At 43.8% G+C, this 18,647-nt stretch overlaps 1 protein-coding gene across 2 annotated transcripts in view; it reads left to right on the forward strand.

Moving 5' to 3' along the window:
- Positions 1-839: 839 nt before the first annotated feature.
- The window catches only part of NAF1 (nuclear assembly factor 1 ribonucleoprotein), a 34,762-nt gene continuing 16,954 nt past the window's right edge, over positions 840-18,647 (forward strand). The window contains exons 1-5 of one of the 2 annotated variants that reach the window (XM_075930145.2): positions 840-1,693; positions 3,947-4,082; positions 6,237-6,330; positions 15,557-15,639; positions 17,659-17,819. In XM_075930145.2, coding sequence (XP_075786260.2) covers positions 1,044-1,693; positions 3,947-4,082; positions 6,237-6,330; positions 15,557-15,639; positions 17,659-17,819 — 1,124 coding nt within the window. In that variant the 5' untranslated portion in view covers positions 840-1,043. Of the gene's footprint in view, positions 1,694-3,946; positions 4,083-6,233; positions 6,331-15,556; positions 15,640-17,658; positions 17,820-18,647 lie in introns of both variants that reach the window. The other variant, XM_075930144.2, reaches the window with a different exon arrangement.

Here is an 18,647-nt window from a genome sequence, read left to right on the forward strand (position 1 = left end):
CCTTCACTGGAGAGACCTCCCCACAGGCTGGCGATGCAGAATAACATGCTCCTCTCCCTTTGGGCCCTTCTCTAAGGCTATGTCTAGACTATGGAGTTTTTCTGGGATACCAGAGGTACCTCAGAAAATCTCTGCCGCATACAGGGAATGCGTCTACTCTTCCGACATTTTTTTGTGGGAGAGGAGACACGCTCTTTCGGAGTCCTGCCTTCCTCGTATTAGGAAGAAGGGCTCTTCTGAAAGAGGTTTTTCCTTCGTTTGTCCCAATGTAGACAGCCCAAATTTCGGAAAAGCCTCTTCCGACAAAACAATCAGAAAAAGGTATGTGGGGCACAATTTGCGTATCTTTTTCCGATTAAAAGCGGCAGGCTAGACATAGCCTAAGATGCCTCACCCTCCTTCTCCTCTGTGTCCCATGATGCCAGCAGCCCAGCAGGGGTGAGGAGAGTCTCACTCACCCGGCTGGGCTCGGCACCTGCAGCTCTGGATGTGGGCAGCAAAGGGCACAGGGCCAATGGCCAGGCAGGCCTGCCACTGCCTGTGAGCCGAGGCCCTGCTTTGGAGCTGAGAGGGGCGGGCACGGAACCATGCGCGGCGGGGGCTTTGCGCGCGGTCACACAGCAGCACCCCTGGCCCATTGGCAGGGGATGGGGGGTGTCCAGGCAGACACTCTCAGACGGGGACTGGGGAGACTAGGCTGAATGCTGGACCCGCCTCCTGATTGACAGGCGCGGTGGCTTCCGCCCCTGCGACTGGCAAAAGTGCCGAAAGGGAGGGGGAAGACGCACCCTTAAGGAGCTGCTTCCCCGACACTCGCTGGGGGGTTGATTCTTTGCGCATGCGCGCATAGCGAATAAGGCGGGGCGAGTAGACGCTGGCGCCCGCGGGCTGAATGCGCACGCGCCGCCATTCCTTCCGGGAGAGTCGTTTCGCTTCACCGCTTGTACCGCGCGCACGTGTGTGTGTTTGTAGAGGAAACCGGAAGTTGCGTTAGGAAGGGGCGAGAAGCGCGGCCGTTAGGCACGCGGGTTGCAGTGGGAGAGATGGAGGTCGTCGCGCAGCTGGAGACGCTGAAGTTTGACAACGTGCCGGCTCCGGGGAGTCCCAGCGCTTTGGGGCCGCAGCTGGAGCAGGGCCCCGGAGTTAACGAGGCGCAGGAGCCCGGGGGCGGCGAGGAGCAGAGCCCCGGCGTTAACGAGGCGCGGGAGCCCGGGGGCGGCGAGGAGCAGGGCCCCGGCGTTAACGAGGCGCGGGAGCCCGGGGGCGGCGAGGAGCAGGGCCCCGGCGTTAACGAGGCGCGGGAGCCCGGGGGCGGCGAGGAGCAGGGCCCCGGCGTTAACGAGGCGCGGGAGCCCGGGGGCGGCGAGGAGCAGGGCCCCGGCGTTAACGAGGCGCGGGAGCTCGGGGGCGGCGAGGAGCAGGGCCCCGGAGTTAACGAGGAGCAGAGTCCCGAGGGCGGCGAGGCGCGGGAGCCCGGGGGCGGCGAGATGGAGGTCGTCGCGCAGCTGGAGACGCTGAAGTTTGACAACATGCTGGCTCCGGGGAGTCCCAGCGCTTTGGGACCGCAACTGGCGCAGGAGCTCGGGGGCAGCGAGGCGCGGGGCAAGGCCTCGCCCCCTGCGGCCGAAGCAGCCCATGGCGCTGAGGGCTTGCAGGAGGAGCAACCCGGGGAGACAAGCACCGACTCGGACAGGTGCGTAGCCCGTGTTAGTCCCTGTGCCGGCCGCCCACGCCCACTGCCGTGCCAAGCCCGCCACCGCTACTGGCCCTCGCCGCTCGGGTCGGGTCGCTCTTGGCAGTAGCAGCGGCGGTGGACCTGAGCACGGGTTTTGTCAGTTTCACCTTGTGCGGCTTGAGGAAGCGCTGGGCAGCAAGCAGAGCCCTGGGCCTGTCAATATGCACTGTCTGGAAATTGTTATCGCCCCGTTCACGTGTATTTCAGTTGTTCTGGTTATCCCGGTGTACTCTTGTGCTTTGTCCTCCACGTTCTCACAGATATGGGATTCCCTGTGGAAAGGAGGAGATCTGAACATACATGCTGAATATGTGAAAACTCAGTTAAGAAAAAATTCAAGACAGGATGTAACTGTCTAGTGATTGGTATTAAATGGTGTTTTAAGACCAATCCTAATATCTAACTTTTGTGCAATGGAGAGGCTTTACAATGGTCCATCTAGCCTAATATCATGTCTTCTGACAGTGGCCAGTGCCAGAGTCTTCAGGAGGAATAAACAGAACAGGGTTTCATCCAGCGTTCTATTCTGTATGATCCACTCCCAGCTTCTGGCGAGCAAGCTGTGGACACTGAGAGCATGGTGTTGCACCCCTGAGCCATCTTGTCTAATAGCTGTTGATGGACGTATCCTCCATGAGTTTATATAGCTTTTTTTTGAACCCTGTTATGATTTGGACCTTTACAACATTCCACAGGGTGATGGTGTTGTGTGTGTGGTGGTTCTGTTTTAAATCTGCCACCTACTGATTTAATTGGCTGATGCTTGTCGGATTTTCTTATTTACTTTCCATACCAGTCAAGATTTTGTAGACATCTATCATCTTCCTTTAATCATCTCTTTTCCAAGCTGAAAAGTCAGTCTTTTAAACTTCTCATACCAAAGCTGTTCCATCCATCTAACCATTTTTGTTGTTCTTCACTAAACCTCTTTCGATTATAATACAGGTTGAACCTTTCTAGTCTGGCACCCTCGGGACCTGACTGGTGCCAAACCAGAGTATTTGCCAAACCACAGGAGGTCAATATTGTCTAGCAGCATTACCAATACTTTCATTGCTTACTGGACTCTTAGAAGACATTTTAGGGATTAATTAATGCTAAATACAGTCACCATTCATGGCTCTCTGTTAAACTGTATGAACCACAGGAAACTTGGCCACACCCTTGATAAAGTGGATATCTGGCTAACTAAAACCATGCTGGACCACGGATGTTGGTGGACATACAGGTTGAACCTCTTTAATCTTTTTTTTGAGATGGCATGTCCAGATTTGCATGCAGTATTAAAGATGTGGACATTAGGGATGTAAGAGTTTAGATGGTTCTAGTTACCAGTTAAACTCCTCCCATGGCATGGGCCTCTAGCAGGGTAAAAATTACTGTTTAAATGTCTCACTGATTAAATTGTATTCAATTAGATGGTTAGTATTTTTTAATTCTTTTTACATCCCTTGTAGGCATGCCAGGTATCTATATAGAGGCATTATATTTTCTGACTTCTCTGTCCCTTTCTTAATGGTTCCTGATATTCTGTGTCTACTTGAGTTATAACTGTGCACCATAAACTTTTTGAATTGCACTGCTTCTGTGTGGAAGTCAAAGTGTTGCTTCTTACCTATGAAGTCTAATGGCTTAGGACTGGCTACTTTAAAGACATCTTGTGCTTTGTGTACCTTTCTGACAAGGTAAATAAAGAGAAGCCATTTTCAGGAGGTTGTTGCTGGTTGTGAAACTTGTTCCTTATCTGTAAGAACTGGGAGTTATATTTTGTACTATGTTCTGAAAGTATCTTTTGGAGCAAACATTTGCTTGACTGGGCTAGACTTCATGTTAATGTTTTTGTTGGTTGTAGAGGAATGATGGCTGTGTTCTCTGCAGCTGATAGTTTAATAAGTGTAATGTTGTCTTATGCCTAAGTTATAGCAATAGACACTTAAAACACCTTAACACAAATTTAATTACAATAGTGCAAGCCTAGTAAAATGGGGCCTCAGTTAGGGCTATATAAACACTTGTAGACCCAATACATTTACAATCTAAGAAATATAATTGTCTTGTCCCATTGCTGGTAACTGGCCTGTTGTGCCCTTTTTTGAGTTAGGATAATAGATTTAAGTATAATCCTTATGCCTTTTATTTTACTTTAGCACAGGTGCTTTCTTATAAAAAGATATAGATGTTTATAATTGACCTGTTTTTTGTTTTATGCAGTGATACGGATTCTGATAGTTCATCTTCTGTCTCTTCATGTTCTCTTTCAACTGAATCTGCTGAAAGTGGTGGTCATCAAAATGGAAAGGATAACACATCCTACCATGTTAAAAAAAAGGATGAATTGCCTCTTGAGGTAAGTATATTATGAAAACTATCTTTCCAACTTTTTTCTGTTATCCTATTAAATATATGAAACTTAATACACTTACAGCTTTTGTGAAATTGCTTTTTAAAAAATAATTCATGTGTTTATGGCTTTTGCTTGTTAGGAAGTACTGGATTTGATGATTTAAGATTTAGTCCTAAGCGTTGCACAGATTATGGTCCAAGAGCTGAAAATATCTGAACTTCTTGGTAAAGCAACTATCAAGTAATTAAATTCAACCTCCTTGTAGGGAAGAAAAAGAAGGACCTTCCCCTCCCCCCAAATGATACTAGCTACATGTTTTGTTAGTCTGTAACTGGAAAAACTTAAACAGCGAAGAGTCCAGCAGCACTTTAGAGACTAACATGGCTATCCCTCTGAAGGTTTTTTTTTTTTTTTTTTTTTTTTTTTACTGTTCCTCCAGCTCCTGGCATGCTACTGAACTGACTAAAAAGGGAGGCTTTTTAACTACTGTCCTTGATTGTCACCAGGTATCCCAATCAGCCTGTCTCCACTTGCTGTAGCACAGGGATTGGGGGGGGGGGGGGGCTGGCCTTTTTTGAGTCAAGGGCCACTGACCCACAGAAAAATCAGCTTGGGGGCCACACACAAATGAAAAGAAAACACAAAAAAACCCTCACTAGTGTGGCCCCTGACTAAGAAGGAGACAGACATTTCCCTCAGACATCTGAGCTTTTGGGGAGGGGGGCGGAATAACCTAGTGGATCTGGTGTGCTCCAGCCTCATAGTGGAGTGGCAGGGGCGGCCATAGAACCAGTGCTGGGGAAGGAGTCGCTGAGCATCAGTGGCCAGATGGAGGCAAGCCAGGGGCTGCAGGTTCCCCATGCCTATTGTAGCAGATTTTTGATTGACTCCCGGTATCTTATTTAAACTGGTATATACCTTGTTCGTAAACAGGGCAACAGGAACTTGTTAATATACCTGCTTTCTTGTAGCAGTTTGGCTTGACCCAGTCACACTATGCATCTTTCAAAAAACAATTGTTTAAATATTAAGATAACTAATCTAATATGCCAGACAACAGCTCGGAGGTTTTCTTATTAAAGGCTTAATAATGTATTGCAGTACTACTGTGATGTAAATGAGTAGTCAACTATTGGATAGTTGACACACTAGTGGACTTGTTGCTCGCCTCTTCTTCCTCCCTCTCCCCCCCTGCCTCTATTAGATGGAGGCATCAAAGAAGGTGGGGGAGATGAAAGGATGTTTCAAAGTGGCAGTGCCGTGTGGAACTAGGGACCAGACCCCAGGGTCCACGCAGCGCTGCTGCTTTGAAACTCCACGTGCTGCCTGGGACCAGCTGGAGACTCTCTTGCTGACTCCAGGCTCCATGCGGCACTGCCACTTTGAAACGTTGCAAGGAGCACAGGGCCAGTGGGGACTGCTTAAATCCCCCTCTGGTCCTGTGCTCCCCACAGCGCTTTTGCCCTTGAAGTGTAGCAACAGCGCTGGTGGGGCTGTTGCTACGCTTCAAAGGCAGAGGTGCCCTTATTGACTAATGGAATAGTCAATGCAAATTGCATTGACTGACTATTCCAGGGGTGGCCAACCCCTGGCTCTTGAAAGAAAAAATTGTGGCACCTGCACTCGTGGCTCTTAAAGGGGCAGCGTGGGCAGCGTGTTTGTCTGAAAGAGACAGAGCCGGAGTTACGGGTCCCATGCAGGCTTCAAAATGGCTGCCTTAAAAGGGCAATGCCTACTCTGCTCTTAAAAGAGCAAACTGTTTTTTTTTTTTTCTTGATGAAACATGGTGGTGAGGGCGCTTTTTTGTTTCTCAACTTTTTTCCTTTGGCTCTTTGTGCGGTATCCACCACTATTTTGTCTCTATCTGTAATGGGTTGGCCACCATATTTGGCTTAGATATAATGGATATACATGCAGAAGTGCTGTACGATGCAAGTATTTTTAAAAAATCAGAAAAATAATATTCCCCAATATAATTTCAACCCTTTAATATGAACAATTTTGTTTAAATGCCATTTATTAGAATGAATTATTACTAGAATTAGCTTTTTCTTGCGATCCACAAACGTAAAATGTTTCAAATCATTTCCTTGATGGCTGGCAGGATATCTCTACCCATGAAATATTATGTTTTGAACATTACTTTTATATTAGCAGGAACTACCTACTGTGGAAGATTTGACAATAGTTCTTCCTGAGGATGTTGAGCTAAAACCCTTTGGGACAGTTTCAAGCATTCTTGAGCAGCTGGGTAAGTAAACACGAGTTCTCTTATTTTGCTTAAACGAAAATACATTTTTATATAATATGAGTTGTGTTATCAGTATTTTGAGAATAGTGTTGCTACAAATATCACATTTCTTAAGACTGTTCTGTTTCCCTTGATGAGATGCTCTTGCAGAATGAAAGGGAAAAGAGAGTAGGCATTGAATGCATTGTATTGAACAGATAAGTAATACTTGTGCTGAATGCCACTGTGTGGCTATTGGATGGGTATGTCACATGGTTTATCTGAGTAAGTGTGACAGTGTCATCAAAGTCTTAATAGAATCAGCATATGTAAATGGAGAAACTGTTGGGATTTTGCAGTTCCCAGAGAGTCAGGTGCTGGGCAGAATCAAGGGTCTTCAATTCAATTCAATACGACTTTATTGAATGTGCACAAAGGGAGAGCCCCTGGTACTAAAATCAGCCAGAGCCCCTCGAGCAAGGAGCCCCTCCCCTTGCTGTTTTATAGCACATGGCAGTTACAGGTTACATAACACAAACTTCTAAACCAATCATATTCAACCTTTCCATATATGGCTTTGTACTTCTCCACTCCACATGTTGAGTTCTCCCCCCTCCCCTTGGCCTTTTCTAGGCTGTTGCTAGGGTGTTGAGCCACAGCATGCTTCTTTATGCATACCTACTTTCTAAATCACATTTTGTTTAAAATGAACACATGCATGCCCTTCAGAGAATTTGAAAGACAAAGGGAAATGCAGGGCTTGTCTATACTGTCAAGAATACTTATGCTGTTAGAATAAAGAGGCAGGAATCTGTGTGTGAGAAATTGTGCAAGGACTTGGGGGCGGGGAGGGTCATGTTGAGGTCCTCTCCTCCTTCCCCACCTCCCACTACTGCTTAAGGCTGGGCTGCTTCCTGCCTCTTGCTTACAAGACAGTGTGCTGATAGAGCACATGTGCACACACATTCCCTGTGATAGTAACTCTTCCTCTTCCTCCCTGCAATGTAGTACGTCATCCTACTACATTAAAAAGCAGCTGTCAAAATAGGAGGATGACCATGGAGCACTGGGCTTGGGAGACCGTTTAAAAGCAGGCTCCCTCCCCAAGCACTGGCTCGGAGCTGCCTGCTCTGCCCTCCCCAGTGGGGATGTAATAGTGTAGTTGATTAACCAATAAGCAAAAGCTTAGAGGTTAATGCTATAGACTACATGCATTTCCCTCTCCCTGCCAGTAAATTTTTAGCCGGCTGGCCAGTAGCCTGGTTTAGTTCTGACATGTGATGGGTCCAAGACCTATCCCTGTTTCAGCTCTGCACTTCAAGTGTATTAAGAGCCAGCTAGGTGGGCAGGCAGTCCAGCTCAGTTCTGGCTCACATTGAGTCTGGGAGCTGAGACCCCTTTAGATTGGGACTACTGCCATCTTGCAGTGCTGCCTCTTTCTCAGAAGCGTCAGCACATAGTGACAGGCAGCTGGTCCACAAGGGAAGCTGGTTTTTAAACTGGCTCCCCTCGCAGACCAGTTCCAACTTGGCACTCCACGCTGCTGCTGGCCCCACCCCCAGGGACTATAGACTAGAGGACTAACCGATAAAATGTCATGAGGTTACTTGACTACTGAATTAACCGATATTTAACATCGCTACTCGCCACGCTTGCGCTATGAATTTGATTTTTTTCACTTTTTTTTTTACTTTATTCCTGGCACTTCATCAAGGTACTGGTTGCCAATATCAGTAACCATAGGATAGAGCAGGGGTTGGCAACCTTTTCAAACCAAAGAGCCAAACTACATCAAAATTCAGAACAAGTGGTCAACAATCATAAAAGGATGCCCATTTGCATGACTGAAAATATACAACTTAGTATTATTGGTGATTGATATGTTTAATAATAGCATAAATGAAACAGTGTACTCACATTGTACTTATATTTTACTCACGTATTTTATTTAATGGTACTCCTGCTGCTGCATCTTTTTGCACATTTCTTTGAAGTTTACACTGGCTTCCTGCTATGAGGGAAGCTGGGATGGGCTGATTTGGGAATCTAGAAGAGCTGTATCAGGCTCCCTAGTAGGCCATATTTGGCTCGCGAGCCATAGATTTCTGACCCCTGGGATAGAGCATGACTGAAGTGCAGAAGTGTTACCCTTCAATCAGTGCAATAAATGTAAGCCTGGGTAGAATTGTGAAGTATGGTGGACAAAAGCATAGGTATAGACAGTATATATTAAAGGGATATTTCAAGTCCATATGGATCCTAAACTTATGAAATACTTCTGTTGCATGAGATATCACTTCCCGCAGCTCCCATTGGCCAGGAACGACAAACCATGGCCAATGAGAGCTGCATGCAGCCATATCTGTGGATGCAAGGTTAACAGCTGTCCAACAGCCTGCCAGTGGTTTACTTTGAGCTGCATGAGGCCTGTGGGTTGCCCGCCACTGGTAAAAGTTATGTCAGGAATGTGAAAAACACCCTGTGTGCCACATAAGTTAAACATGTCAATAGGAGACACTTTTCTTCCAATGTAGCTACTGAAGCTGGTTGGGAGTGGTTTAATTATGATGGGAGCGCTCCCTTCTGTTGCCATAGCATGGCTGTGGGAGATCTTACAGCAGTGCAGCTGTCTAGAGTAAGCCTGATTTTGCAGGCTTGAAAATTTGAGTCAAATTTCTAGCCATTATGGCTTCAAACGTGACCTTTCAAATGTAAACTATTGTGGGAGTGCTGTATTCCTGATCTGCAGTCTGTCTTATGTAATAGTAGAGGGGAGTGAACTGGTCCATTAATCTCAGTTGTCAGTTCTGAAACATAATGGCAATGTGAGTCAGCGGTTTCAGTTATCACTTTAGCTATTAATATTTCACGTAATTTAGACAAGAAACAGGTTGCACTTCCCAAAACTGGCAATCTCTGCTCTAGCAACATCCATAGTCTGGCACGACCATGGATGATCCTGGATCAGCGAGCATTATCCAAAAGAGGGACTGGGCTGAAGCAGCAGGACAGGGGCTAAGTCTTGGTGGGAACTCTGAGCAGCCCAGAATAGTGGGGCTGGAGCCAGCAGCTGCCCCTGGAAGCTTGTGGCAGTGGTTCCCAGCTGCTGGTTCACAGACGGATGTTGGGTCACGAACTGCTGGCTGCTAGGCTACCAGGCTGCCGCACGCTCCATGCCCATGCCCATGCCTTGACAGGCCTGTATGCAGGGGGGTGAGACGCATCTCCCCATGGTCTCTGTGCTGGTCTGGCACCCCTTCAGGCCATGGGAGAAGCCCTTGGCCACTTTGCCCCCTTTGCCTAGCTCAGTGGAGGGCAGGGACTGCTGGGGGGAGCTAGCAGACCAGCTTACAGTGATTCACTTGCCCCATGGAGTACTAGCTGCCATGGCTCTGGTCCTGTGGCTGAGTGTTTACGCAGACTCCTCTCCCCCACTGTGGAGCAGTGGTGTGGCAAGGGGCAGGACAAATCCAACTGTTGCTGGGGGGGCCGTGGTAAGGCCACCAGAGGGCCCTGGCTGGTGACAGAGGCTTCCTGTGGAAATGTGAGACCTTCCCGTGTGCATCCCCCAGTCCTGGAGGTGGGTGGGAACATCCTGGCTTCTCATGCTGCAGCTGCTCCTACCTTCCCCAAGGGCACCAGGTAGACTGGAGCTGCTCTTCCCGGTTCACATGTGGGGTGTGTAGGCTGGGGGGGCCCTAGCCTCTGAGCATCTCCCTTCCTCCAGGATGGGGTCTAGTGCAGTGAGGTGGGAACAGAGGGGAGTTTTGGGTGTCTTAACTTGTTTCCCTCTGGGCTGCAGGCAGAACAAAAGGCCTAGCACCATGTTAATTCCTTCATGGATTCTGATCCAGTTCTGGCTGCTAATAGTGGTACGTTTTTCCTGAAGCAGAAACTCCAGATAGTTGCATGCAAACTAGGGGAAGGCCATATTTTCTAGGCCCTTTTGTTCTAGTAGCTGAAAAATGCACAGAAGAAAGTGAGCTCAGCAGGCTGTGTTGGTGGTTAGTTCAAACTTTGTGTAACTTGATGAACAGTTAAATTCTCACACAGAGCACTACAGTCCTAGAGCTACAGCTGCCACATTTCACTGGGGGCAGAGTGCTAGGAACTCTGGGATATGGCTACTAGACTTGAGTCAGTTGACTGAAGTCCAACTAATCTTGGACTTACATTGCTATGGACATACCTTCTATGTCCCAAACTGTGTGAGCCAAGGTCTTAAAAGCCACATGATACCTCATTCCTTTATTTCTTGCTGTAAATTCTCTATTCTCACATTTAGACTGCTTTTGCTTCCCAGGTATTAATAATTAATGCTCAGTCATTGAAAGTCTTGTCTCTTCCAGAGTTTCCAATTATATGTTCTTCTTTTCAGTTTTTGATGGCTGCTTCTCATCAACTCAAAATGTGTGATCTTTCCATACCCATCTCTTCTTCCTACTCTGGCAATCTGCATATAGTGGAACAAAGTGGGTCGATAGATTGAGGCACATGTGTATCATAACAACATTACTAAAATTTTCAATATTTATAAAATTGTAAACTAATTTTTAAAGTTAGAATAAATTACGCAGGTAAATACTCAACTACTGTGAAAACGTATTGTACAATAAAATCTCCATCTAAAAACGCACCTAAAGCTACCATAGAGCTGGCGGGTTGCATCAGACCGCCACAGAATTTGAGTTTGTCTTGCTGCAGAGTACATGGAGGGTGGAGGTAGTCTATCATGGTGCGAAAAGGCATATATGAATGTTTTTTAGGTGTCTTCCATTGTGTGAGTTTGAACTTAGCTTCTAATATGTTTATTTACTGTTTACTTTGGCTGCTTATGAGAGCTGAAGGTAGACCTATTTCTGTACATAATCTGGGCTCAGCTAGACTACACGGAAGATTCGAAAGAGGATATGCAAATTCGCAGAGAATTTGCGTATCTTACGATCTCACTTTCAAAAGTGGAGGAAAAGTAGCTTTTCGAAAAAGGGGAAGGGGACTTGCCAAAAAAAACTCACCTTGATTACTTTGACTTTCGAATTCCACTTCCGAAAGTGAGATTGGAAGAAGATATGCAAATTTAGTGGAATTTGCATGTCCTCTTTCGAATCTTCCGCGTAGTCTAGATGAGCCCTTAGATGCAGGAAGAGTGGTTGTCTTACCAATAAAGTTTGCAGGCATGCTATCATAAGTCAGACTAACAGTTGGAAACATTGTAATTTTAGCAATTTTTAAGAAATTCGCCTGCTAGGACACTTCAGTTTCAAGTCCCAAAATGCTGAAAGATTATCAACAACACGGCTGCTTAGAACTGTTTAATGAAGTTTTGCAGAGACATTGAGTAAGAGACCACACAAATGGTGAGGGAGCAATGAACTTGCCTAATTGAGCATTGTGCTGCCTTGAGAGGGGTCAGTTTACTTTGGATTTGGATTTAGTATGCCTGGATGTTATGCCCAACAGGCCCCTGGAGTATCTGTGGGCCAGCAACTATGAACGCTGACTTCTGGTAGGATAAAGGAGTAAACCTTAAATGCTTCTCTGCAGTAATGCGACAAAAGGAAACACAGCTCTAGAACACAGTTAACTCTTTAAAAAAAAAAAAAAAAAAAAAGACTAGAAAATAAACTTCCATTTTCAATGAAGATACATTAAAAAATTTAATTAAGAATCCGTTAGACTCATTTCCTGTCTACCACATTGTGTTCATAATATAATTTCTTGCATATCTTTTTAAAAGAGTATGTCAGTTAGAACTAATACTTCATAGCAGATATTATAATGTATGAATATTAGAGAGAGCCTGTTCTGTCTGCATAGACCTCCTGCCGCAGGGGTTAGTGTCCCACAATCCTAAAGGAAATGTTATCCACTTTCAGGGAACTTTTTTCCTCATTCATTCCAGTTCTTGTACTGTTGTCTGAATTATAGTTTTTAACTATCTGATTCTAATGATTAGAAATATATAATCTTATGTCTTTTAAGGTGGCTATATCGTTAAGAATGCTTGTTTGCTAGTACTACTGTATACTTATGCTAAACACTTCAGTACAAGGTGATGGTTTTCAGGCACATGAAGTGTACCTTATGGTATGCTCATTAAATATTCCAAGGTAGCGGAATCATAAATGTTCTAGAAGAGATTACTATAATTAGTGGGTTGTTTTGTTTTTTTTAAAAGCTACCTCTCCGTGTCTGTTCAATTATACCACTCTAGTAAGCTTCCATTAATTATGCAGTATTACAGCTCTGTCAGAAATCTAATTACTTTACGATTTATTTTTTTTAACAGCAGCACTGTGTAGAAGCAGTAAAGCTTCAATATTTATAGTGACAGAATAACATGAAGTTATAACCTTCATGCCATAATTGTTTTGGCACATCTGATCTTCCCGTCTGACAATTCTAGTACTTTGCAGGAAGGTAGGGTTACCATAATAGAGGCTATTGGGGTGACCTTTTAAAAAGGCAGGAAAAAGATAGTAGCATTATTTTTAAAAAATAGAAATGGAGATGTACTGTACTGATTTAGTAGAAACAAAATGAAGATGGGTCCAACCTGTACTGTGGATACATCTGGTATCCACCCTTGGAATCTGGCCAGTCCCAAATGAGGGAATTTGCCAGGCCAGGAGAAGTCCCCTGCTTCCAGCCCCCCAGTTCACTGCCTCTCCCTACTGCTGGCTCCAGCCACCCCATCTGTTGGGTTGCTGCGGCCCTGGCAGCCCAGGGTGCAGCATCCACAGCCTGCTACCGGTGCTGGCGCTGCTATACTGCTGGGGCTCAAGTCCCTGCCCATGTCCTGCGGGCCTCCCAGACACCAGCACTCTTCCCACTGGTGCTCAGCCAGGACTCCTTGATGTAGGACATCCATTGTCCCAGAGAGTCCTGGTTTTGGGAGGTCCAACCTGCACTGTCTTCAAAGCTTATCACTAAAAATGAAATTAAAAGAAACACCAGAAAAAAATTCCTATCTCTGGCAGTTTGGCATAGAGCCACAACCATGTCAACAGAGCACTACTTTCCTACATCCAGTCCTCCCCTCTTTCTCTCCCATGCAGCAGTTTTTTATTGCTTAACTGTTGCACATCATCTCTTCCACAAATGCTCTGGTAATCATCCACTTAACTGGGGATAAGGCAGTGCCTTTCAAATCTGCTCATACTGAGTTAGTGAGCTGTTTTCTTCACTCTTATAGCAAGAAGTGGCTATCCTGACGCCCATGGCACTTGTACATAACTGAAAACATACAAAGTTAATACATGTTCAAGTAGATGCAGCTCCACTTTGGTGCATCTATGCTCAAGGGATTGAAGCTGGAGAGTTTTTTGCCTAGCAGTGCCAGTAGGAGGTGGCACTAAAGCCTCATAGAGACTAACATAGCTTTTAAAATACTATGTTCAAATTTTATAACGTACATTATATTCTAAACCATAGTGGTAGTTGGTGATAACACCTATATTTAGATTGAAGAACACTTATAAAAGAATCATGTGACTCTTTTAAAAAAAACAACAAAAAAACAACACATCTACTGCCAGATGATGCAGCTGATTCTGTAGTTCAAACTCCATATAATAAGATTGTGGAAGATTGTTCTTGCTTTAAAGATATTGGACTTTTAAAATCATTATTTGCAACTGTAACAAACTAACTTTATAGAGAAGCTAGCTAGTTTTGCAGTTTTTATAGGAATTGGTATGTCTTGTTTCTGTTAAATTCTGTAATACGATTTGGGCTGAGGGGAAGATGGTGGATGTTGAATGCAACTCAAATAGTGCATTATGCAATTTTGCATTTAATTTGCAATATTTACTTATTCGGATCTGGGATTTACTATGGAGATTTAGTAAAACAGTTTTTTGAACAAGCCATCAAAAAATCATGCAAAACAACCCCCTCTCCCCAACAAACCAACTCCTTTTAGCATCAAAAGACTATCACCTGCAGTCCAAGATAGGGATGTCAACATGTAGTTGATAATATGATTAACCGTTAAGTCTGGGCTTATTGATTAATCTTGTCAACTACATGCATTTCCCCGTCCTCTTGCTCCTTCTCAAGCGGGGGAAGCAGGAGCTGGTTCTGGGGTGTTGCCAGGCCCCTGCCCCCCCCCCCCCCGGCGCTGCTGCCTGTATTAGAGGCAGCAGTAGGGGGAGGCAGAGAAGTGCTCTGGACAGAGGCTGCTCCACATCTGGCAGAGCAGCCTCTGTCTGTGGGGAGCTTGTATCGGTGGCAGGCAGCTGGTCTGCGCGCAGAGCTGGTTTTTAAACTGGCTTCCCTTCTCGACCGACTCCCTCTGCTACCCAGTGTTGCTGGCTCTGACACAGAGGCAGCTGTGTGGGATGGTAAGCGGCTCCTTAGGAGCGGGGTTGGAGTGCATTGGCTCCTGGCCTCGGCCCTGAGGACTATAGAATAGTCATGTAACCACTAAGATTTCATGCAGTTACACAACTATTCAGTTACCCAATATCTAGCATCCCTAATCCAGCTCATAATTTCAGTCTTCAATGATTGCATCCCAAAATAAATCTATACCACAAACTACTTTCTCCACAAGCTTGACAGGGTCAAATGATACTTAATGATAACCAGTAATGACTTGCTTCTTTTTCCTGTGAGCCCGTGGCCCTTCACTTGAAAGCCAAGAAGCTTTCAGGGGATCCACATGAAGTTTTGGGCTAGAAAGCAAGTTTTGCCTAGTGATGATAGTGCCTAGTATGTGAAGCTATTCTCTCTCTCCCCTTATACCTCCCCCCTCAATTAATTTCTTCTCGCACTGTTCTCTCACCATGAAGTCTATTATAAATATTGGTCCTATACCTAACTTTTCCTTTTCCCTTCTTCCTGCTTAGGATCATTATCAATTTGTCATTCTTGCCGTGTCACAAGGGAGGTTTTATTATATGATTTTGAAGGAGGTTTTATTATATAATCTTGAAGTTATTGTGTGCTGCAGTTTTCTTGTGTGGGTGCCTTTATAAATTCATCAGCTTGCTAAAAAATGTTGATACTATAAAAGTGCTTTTTAATGTATTATGTGTATAAAGATAAAACTTCATTTGGAAAATCATTTAATGAGTATATATCTCATGACAAATGTACATCAGTGTTTTATCCACAAATGTTATCATTTAAAGTTGTTTCAAAATTAAACATGCTCTTTCTTTTCAGTCACTGCTTCTTACTAAAATAATTGGGTAAATACATTGGTAAAGGTGAATGAATTTTAAACCTTCTTGTATTTTAGTAATAATTGAATCTCTGAAAGGCCTACCTGCAGTAAATGAGGAAAGCATCATTTTTAAAGCAGATCGGCATGCAGCAGGCAAGGTGTGTAAAATACAAAAGCTGTGTGTTGTATTGCAATTTGTTCTATAAAACATTTGCTAGGTTAGTTTGCTAGCTCTTTAATTTACAGTGTGACTGTTTTTGAAAACCGAAGTATGCATCTTACATTTAAGACTGTATATGTAATACTAGAATAATTAGTCATTTCTAATACTTGCAAGGAAATTTTTTTATAAAACTGAGTTTTCAGTAAGATTCTTCAGAGGTATACTTGTAAATGAGAATTTCTTAAAGGAACACAAACATACAGTCATTGATATATGAATATTTTACTTTATCTTATGAGTTACATTTGACTCAACTATAAATGAAACATCAACGTTTGTTTTGTGCTTTTGAGAGCGTTTCTCTGCAGTCATTTTCACTATAGTCTGTTTCCTCTTGTTTATGTGGGAATTGGACAGCAGCGGGATCCCAAAAAAGGGTTTGGAAAATTACAAACATTCTTTCTTTTGTGTGTGTGGCTGCACCAGGGAAGGTCTGTCCGACTTTATTTGAAACTGACTGTGTTTTGATATCTTTGTTTTAAAAAGAATTACAGGAAAAGATGAGAGTTTCTGCTGTGATTTGATTTCAGGCATGTAAATATGTTCTAACAGAAAAATCAGTCAGGGACCGTGCACCAGTGAGAAGCAAAGAAAAAACAAAACAACAAACCCTCATTGGCTGAGAAGGATAAAGACACTCCCCACATTTCCCTTGCACACCAGAGCGTAGGGGCCCCAGGCTAGTAGATTTCATGTGTTCTAGCCCCGTGGGAGATGGCAGGGGAGTTGGAGCTGAGTGTTAAAATGTGATTATCTGGCTAATCGTAGTCAGTACAATTTGTATTGACTAGACCAGTGTTTCCCAAATGGTGTTCCGTGGAACCCAGGGGTTCCTCGAAGTGAACATAAGGATTCCGTGAGAATTCCATTACCATAACATTTTGAGTTAAAAAAATATTTTTGTATACATTAAATGTGATTTTTTTAATTATGTGCACTTAAATTAATTGTAGATCTCATGACCTTGTTTAGCATTTGTTTATTATTATCCTTACTTATTTGTGGTCTACTTTTTCAGCTCCATATCTAAGACTGTTATTAGGGGTTCCACAAAAGTATTTTGAGTTTAAAAGGGTTCCGTGGCCAAATGAAACTGGGAAACGCTGGACTAGATAATTAATCAATAAGCGCCTCTGCAAAGCCTCAGTGAGAGTAGCTCCAGGGGCCTACTTGAGCCGGAGCCATCCATGCTGCAGCTCTGCCTTTTAAATGTAGTAAGAGTTGATGGACTCTTCCTACATTTAAAATGCAGAGGCGCAGCAATCGTGCTGAGTCCAGCAGCCTCCGCACACAGCCATCCTTGGCTGTGTGAACAGGGGTTGCTTGACAGAAACAGCCCCTGTCCACAGGGGGGCCCAGCTCCCCGCTGGGATCCCTGTGCACAGGGGATGCTGCTGCAAAGTATCCCCATCTCCTCCTCCCCTTCCCTCTCCTCGGATAAAGGCGGGGGGGGGGGGGTGACACCCTGGAGATGGTGCTGGGGAGAGCTGGCATTTAAGCTGGCTCCCCCCCAGCACTGGCTCCTTCTCCCCATTGTTGCCTATAGGCAATGTGGGGAGGGGGGAGGAGTGGGCGTGATGCAAAGAGCATGAGGCAAGTGGGCACTGCTTGAGTCCCTGCTCACCCCTGCTCCCTGCAGTACTTCTGCTCTTGTGCGTTTCTGAAGTACAAGTGCCCACAGATACTGCTATTGGTGCCATGGTGACAAGATTGGATATGGAAAAATAATAATTTTTTAGCAGTGATATTTGCTGAAGAAAGACTAGAACTGTTAAACAATCCACCAAAAAAAAATCTAATCTCAACATGCAGAAAATTATTTGTTTTTTTAAACACAATAGTTAGTGTTGTCTTGATGATAACAATAATATTTACATCTAAAATTTCACAGTTGTCTTTTTCCTTGGCAGTATTTTTTTCAGGTAAATTGTAAATTTTTTTTTCTTCATTTCAGGTATTTGAGATATTTGGTCCTGTTTTGCATCCCTTCTATGTGTTACAGTTTAACAGCCCTGAGCATATTGAAGCAAAAGGTATTCATATCAAAGATACCGTGTATTTTGCACCGTCAGTGGAGGATTTCACGCAGTATATTTTCACAGAGAAACTAAAACAGTGAGTCTTTAACTTATTAAATTATTAATATAATATATATTGTAGCTAAACAAAGTGCAGTATTTTAAAGGACAGTAACAAAAAAGTTACAAGTTCGGCCATACCAGCTCTGACAAAGATTAATCTCATTTTCTCTGAATGTATTTTGTAGTTGTTGATTTTGAAGACAAACACCCCCACAAAACTGATCCAGGAATACACAACCATTCTGTAAATCAGTGTTTCCCAATTTTATTTGGCCATGGAACCCTTTTAAACTTGAAAGAATTTTGTGGAACTCCTAATAGCAATCAGACATATGGAGGTACATAACAGGCAATTGAATTACTGACTGACTGCGTGCACAGCGCTGGGTAGTGACATCATCATCCCCACTCTCTAGAGAAACTGGCATTACATAGGGATACTTATTGTGGCAAAAACAAATGAAAATTGTTTTCAATTAATAAATGCTTAAATATTATTTTTTTAAATCATAATGTTATAATGGAATTTTCTTGTGGGACCCTTATTTTCACTTTGCGGAATTCTGGAACACCATTTGGGAAACACTGCTGTAGGTTGTACATATAGTAATGAAAATTATTAAAAATAACAAATGTAAGCTAAGTGTTTATGAACAATTACTGAACTGTAAATTGTTAAAATAACCTAAAATACATAATCAAGTTTCTAGTCTTTCCATGTCATTTTTATCTGAAATAGTTTAATTTTATTATAACTAGTACAATTTCTGCAAAAAAAATCCTTTCTTTGTAATGTATTGCATTTGTCTTCTACAAATGCACTTTCTTCTAAGAATTTATCATCCTTATAAAAATTCCTGAC

The sequence above is a fragment of the Pelodiscus sinensis genome, chromosome 4 (genome assembly GCF_052426305.1).
Source record: "Pelodiscus sinensis isolate ZL-2025 chromosome 4, ASM5242630v1, whole genome shotgun sequence".
Taxonomy (NCBI): Eukaryota; Metazoa; Chordata; order Testudines; family Trionychidae; genus Pelodiscus; species Pelodiscus sinensis.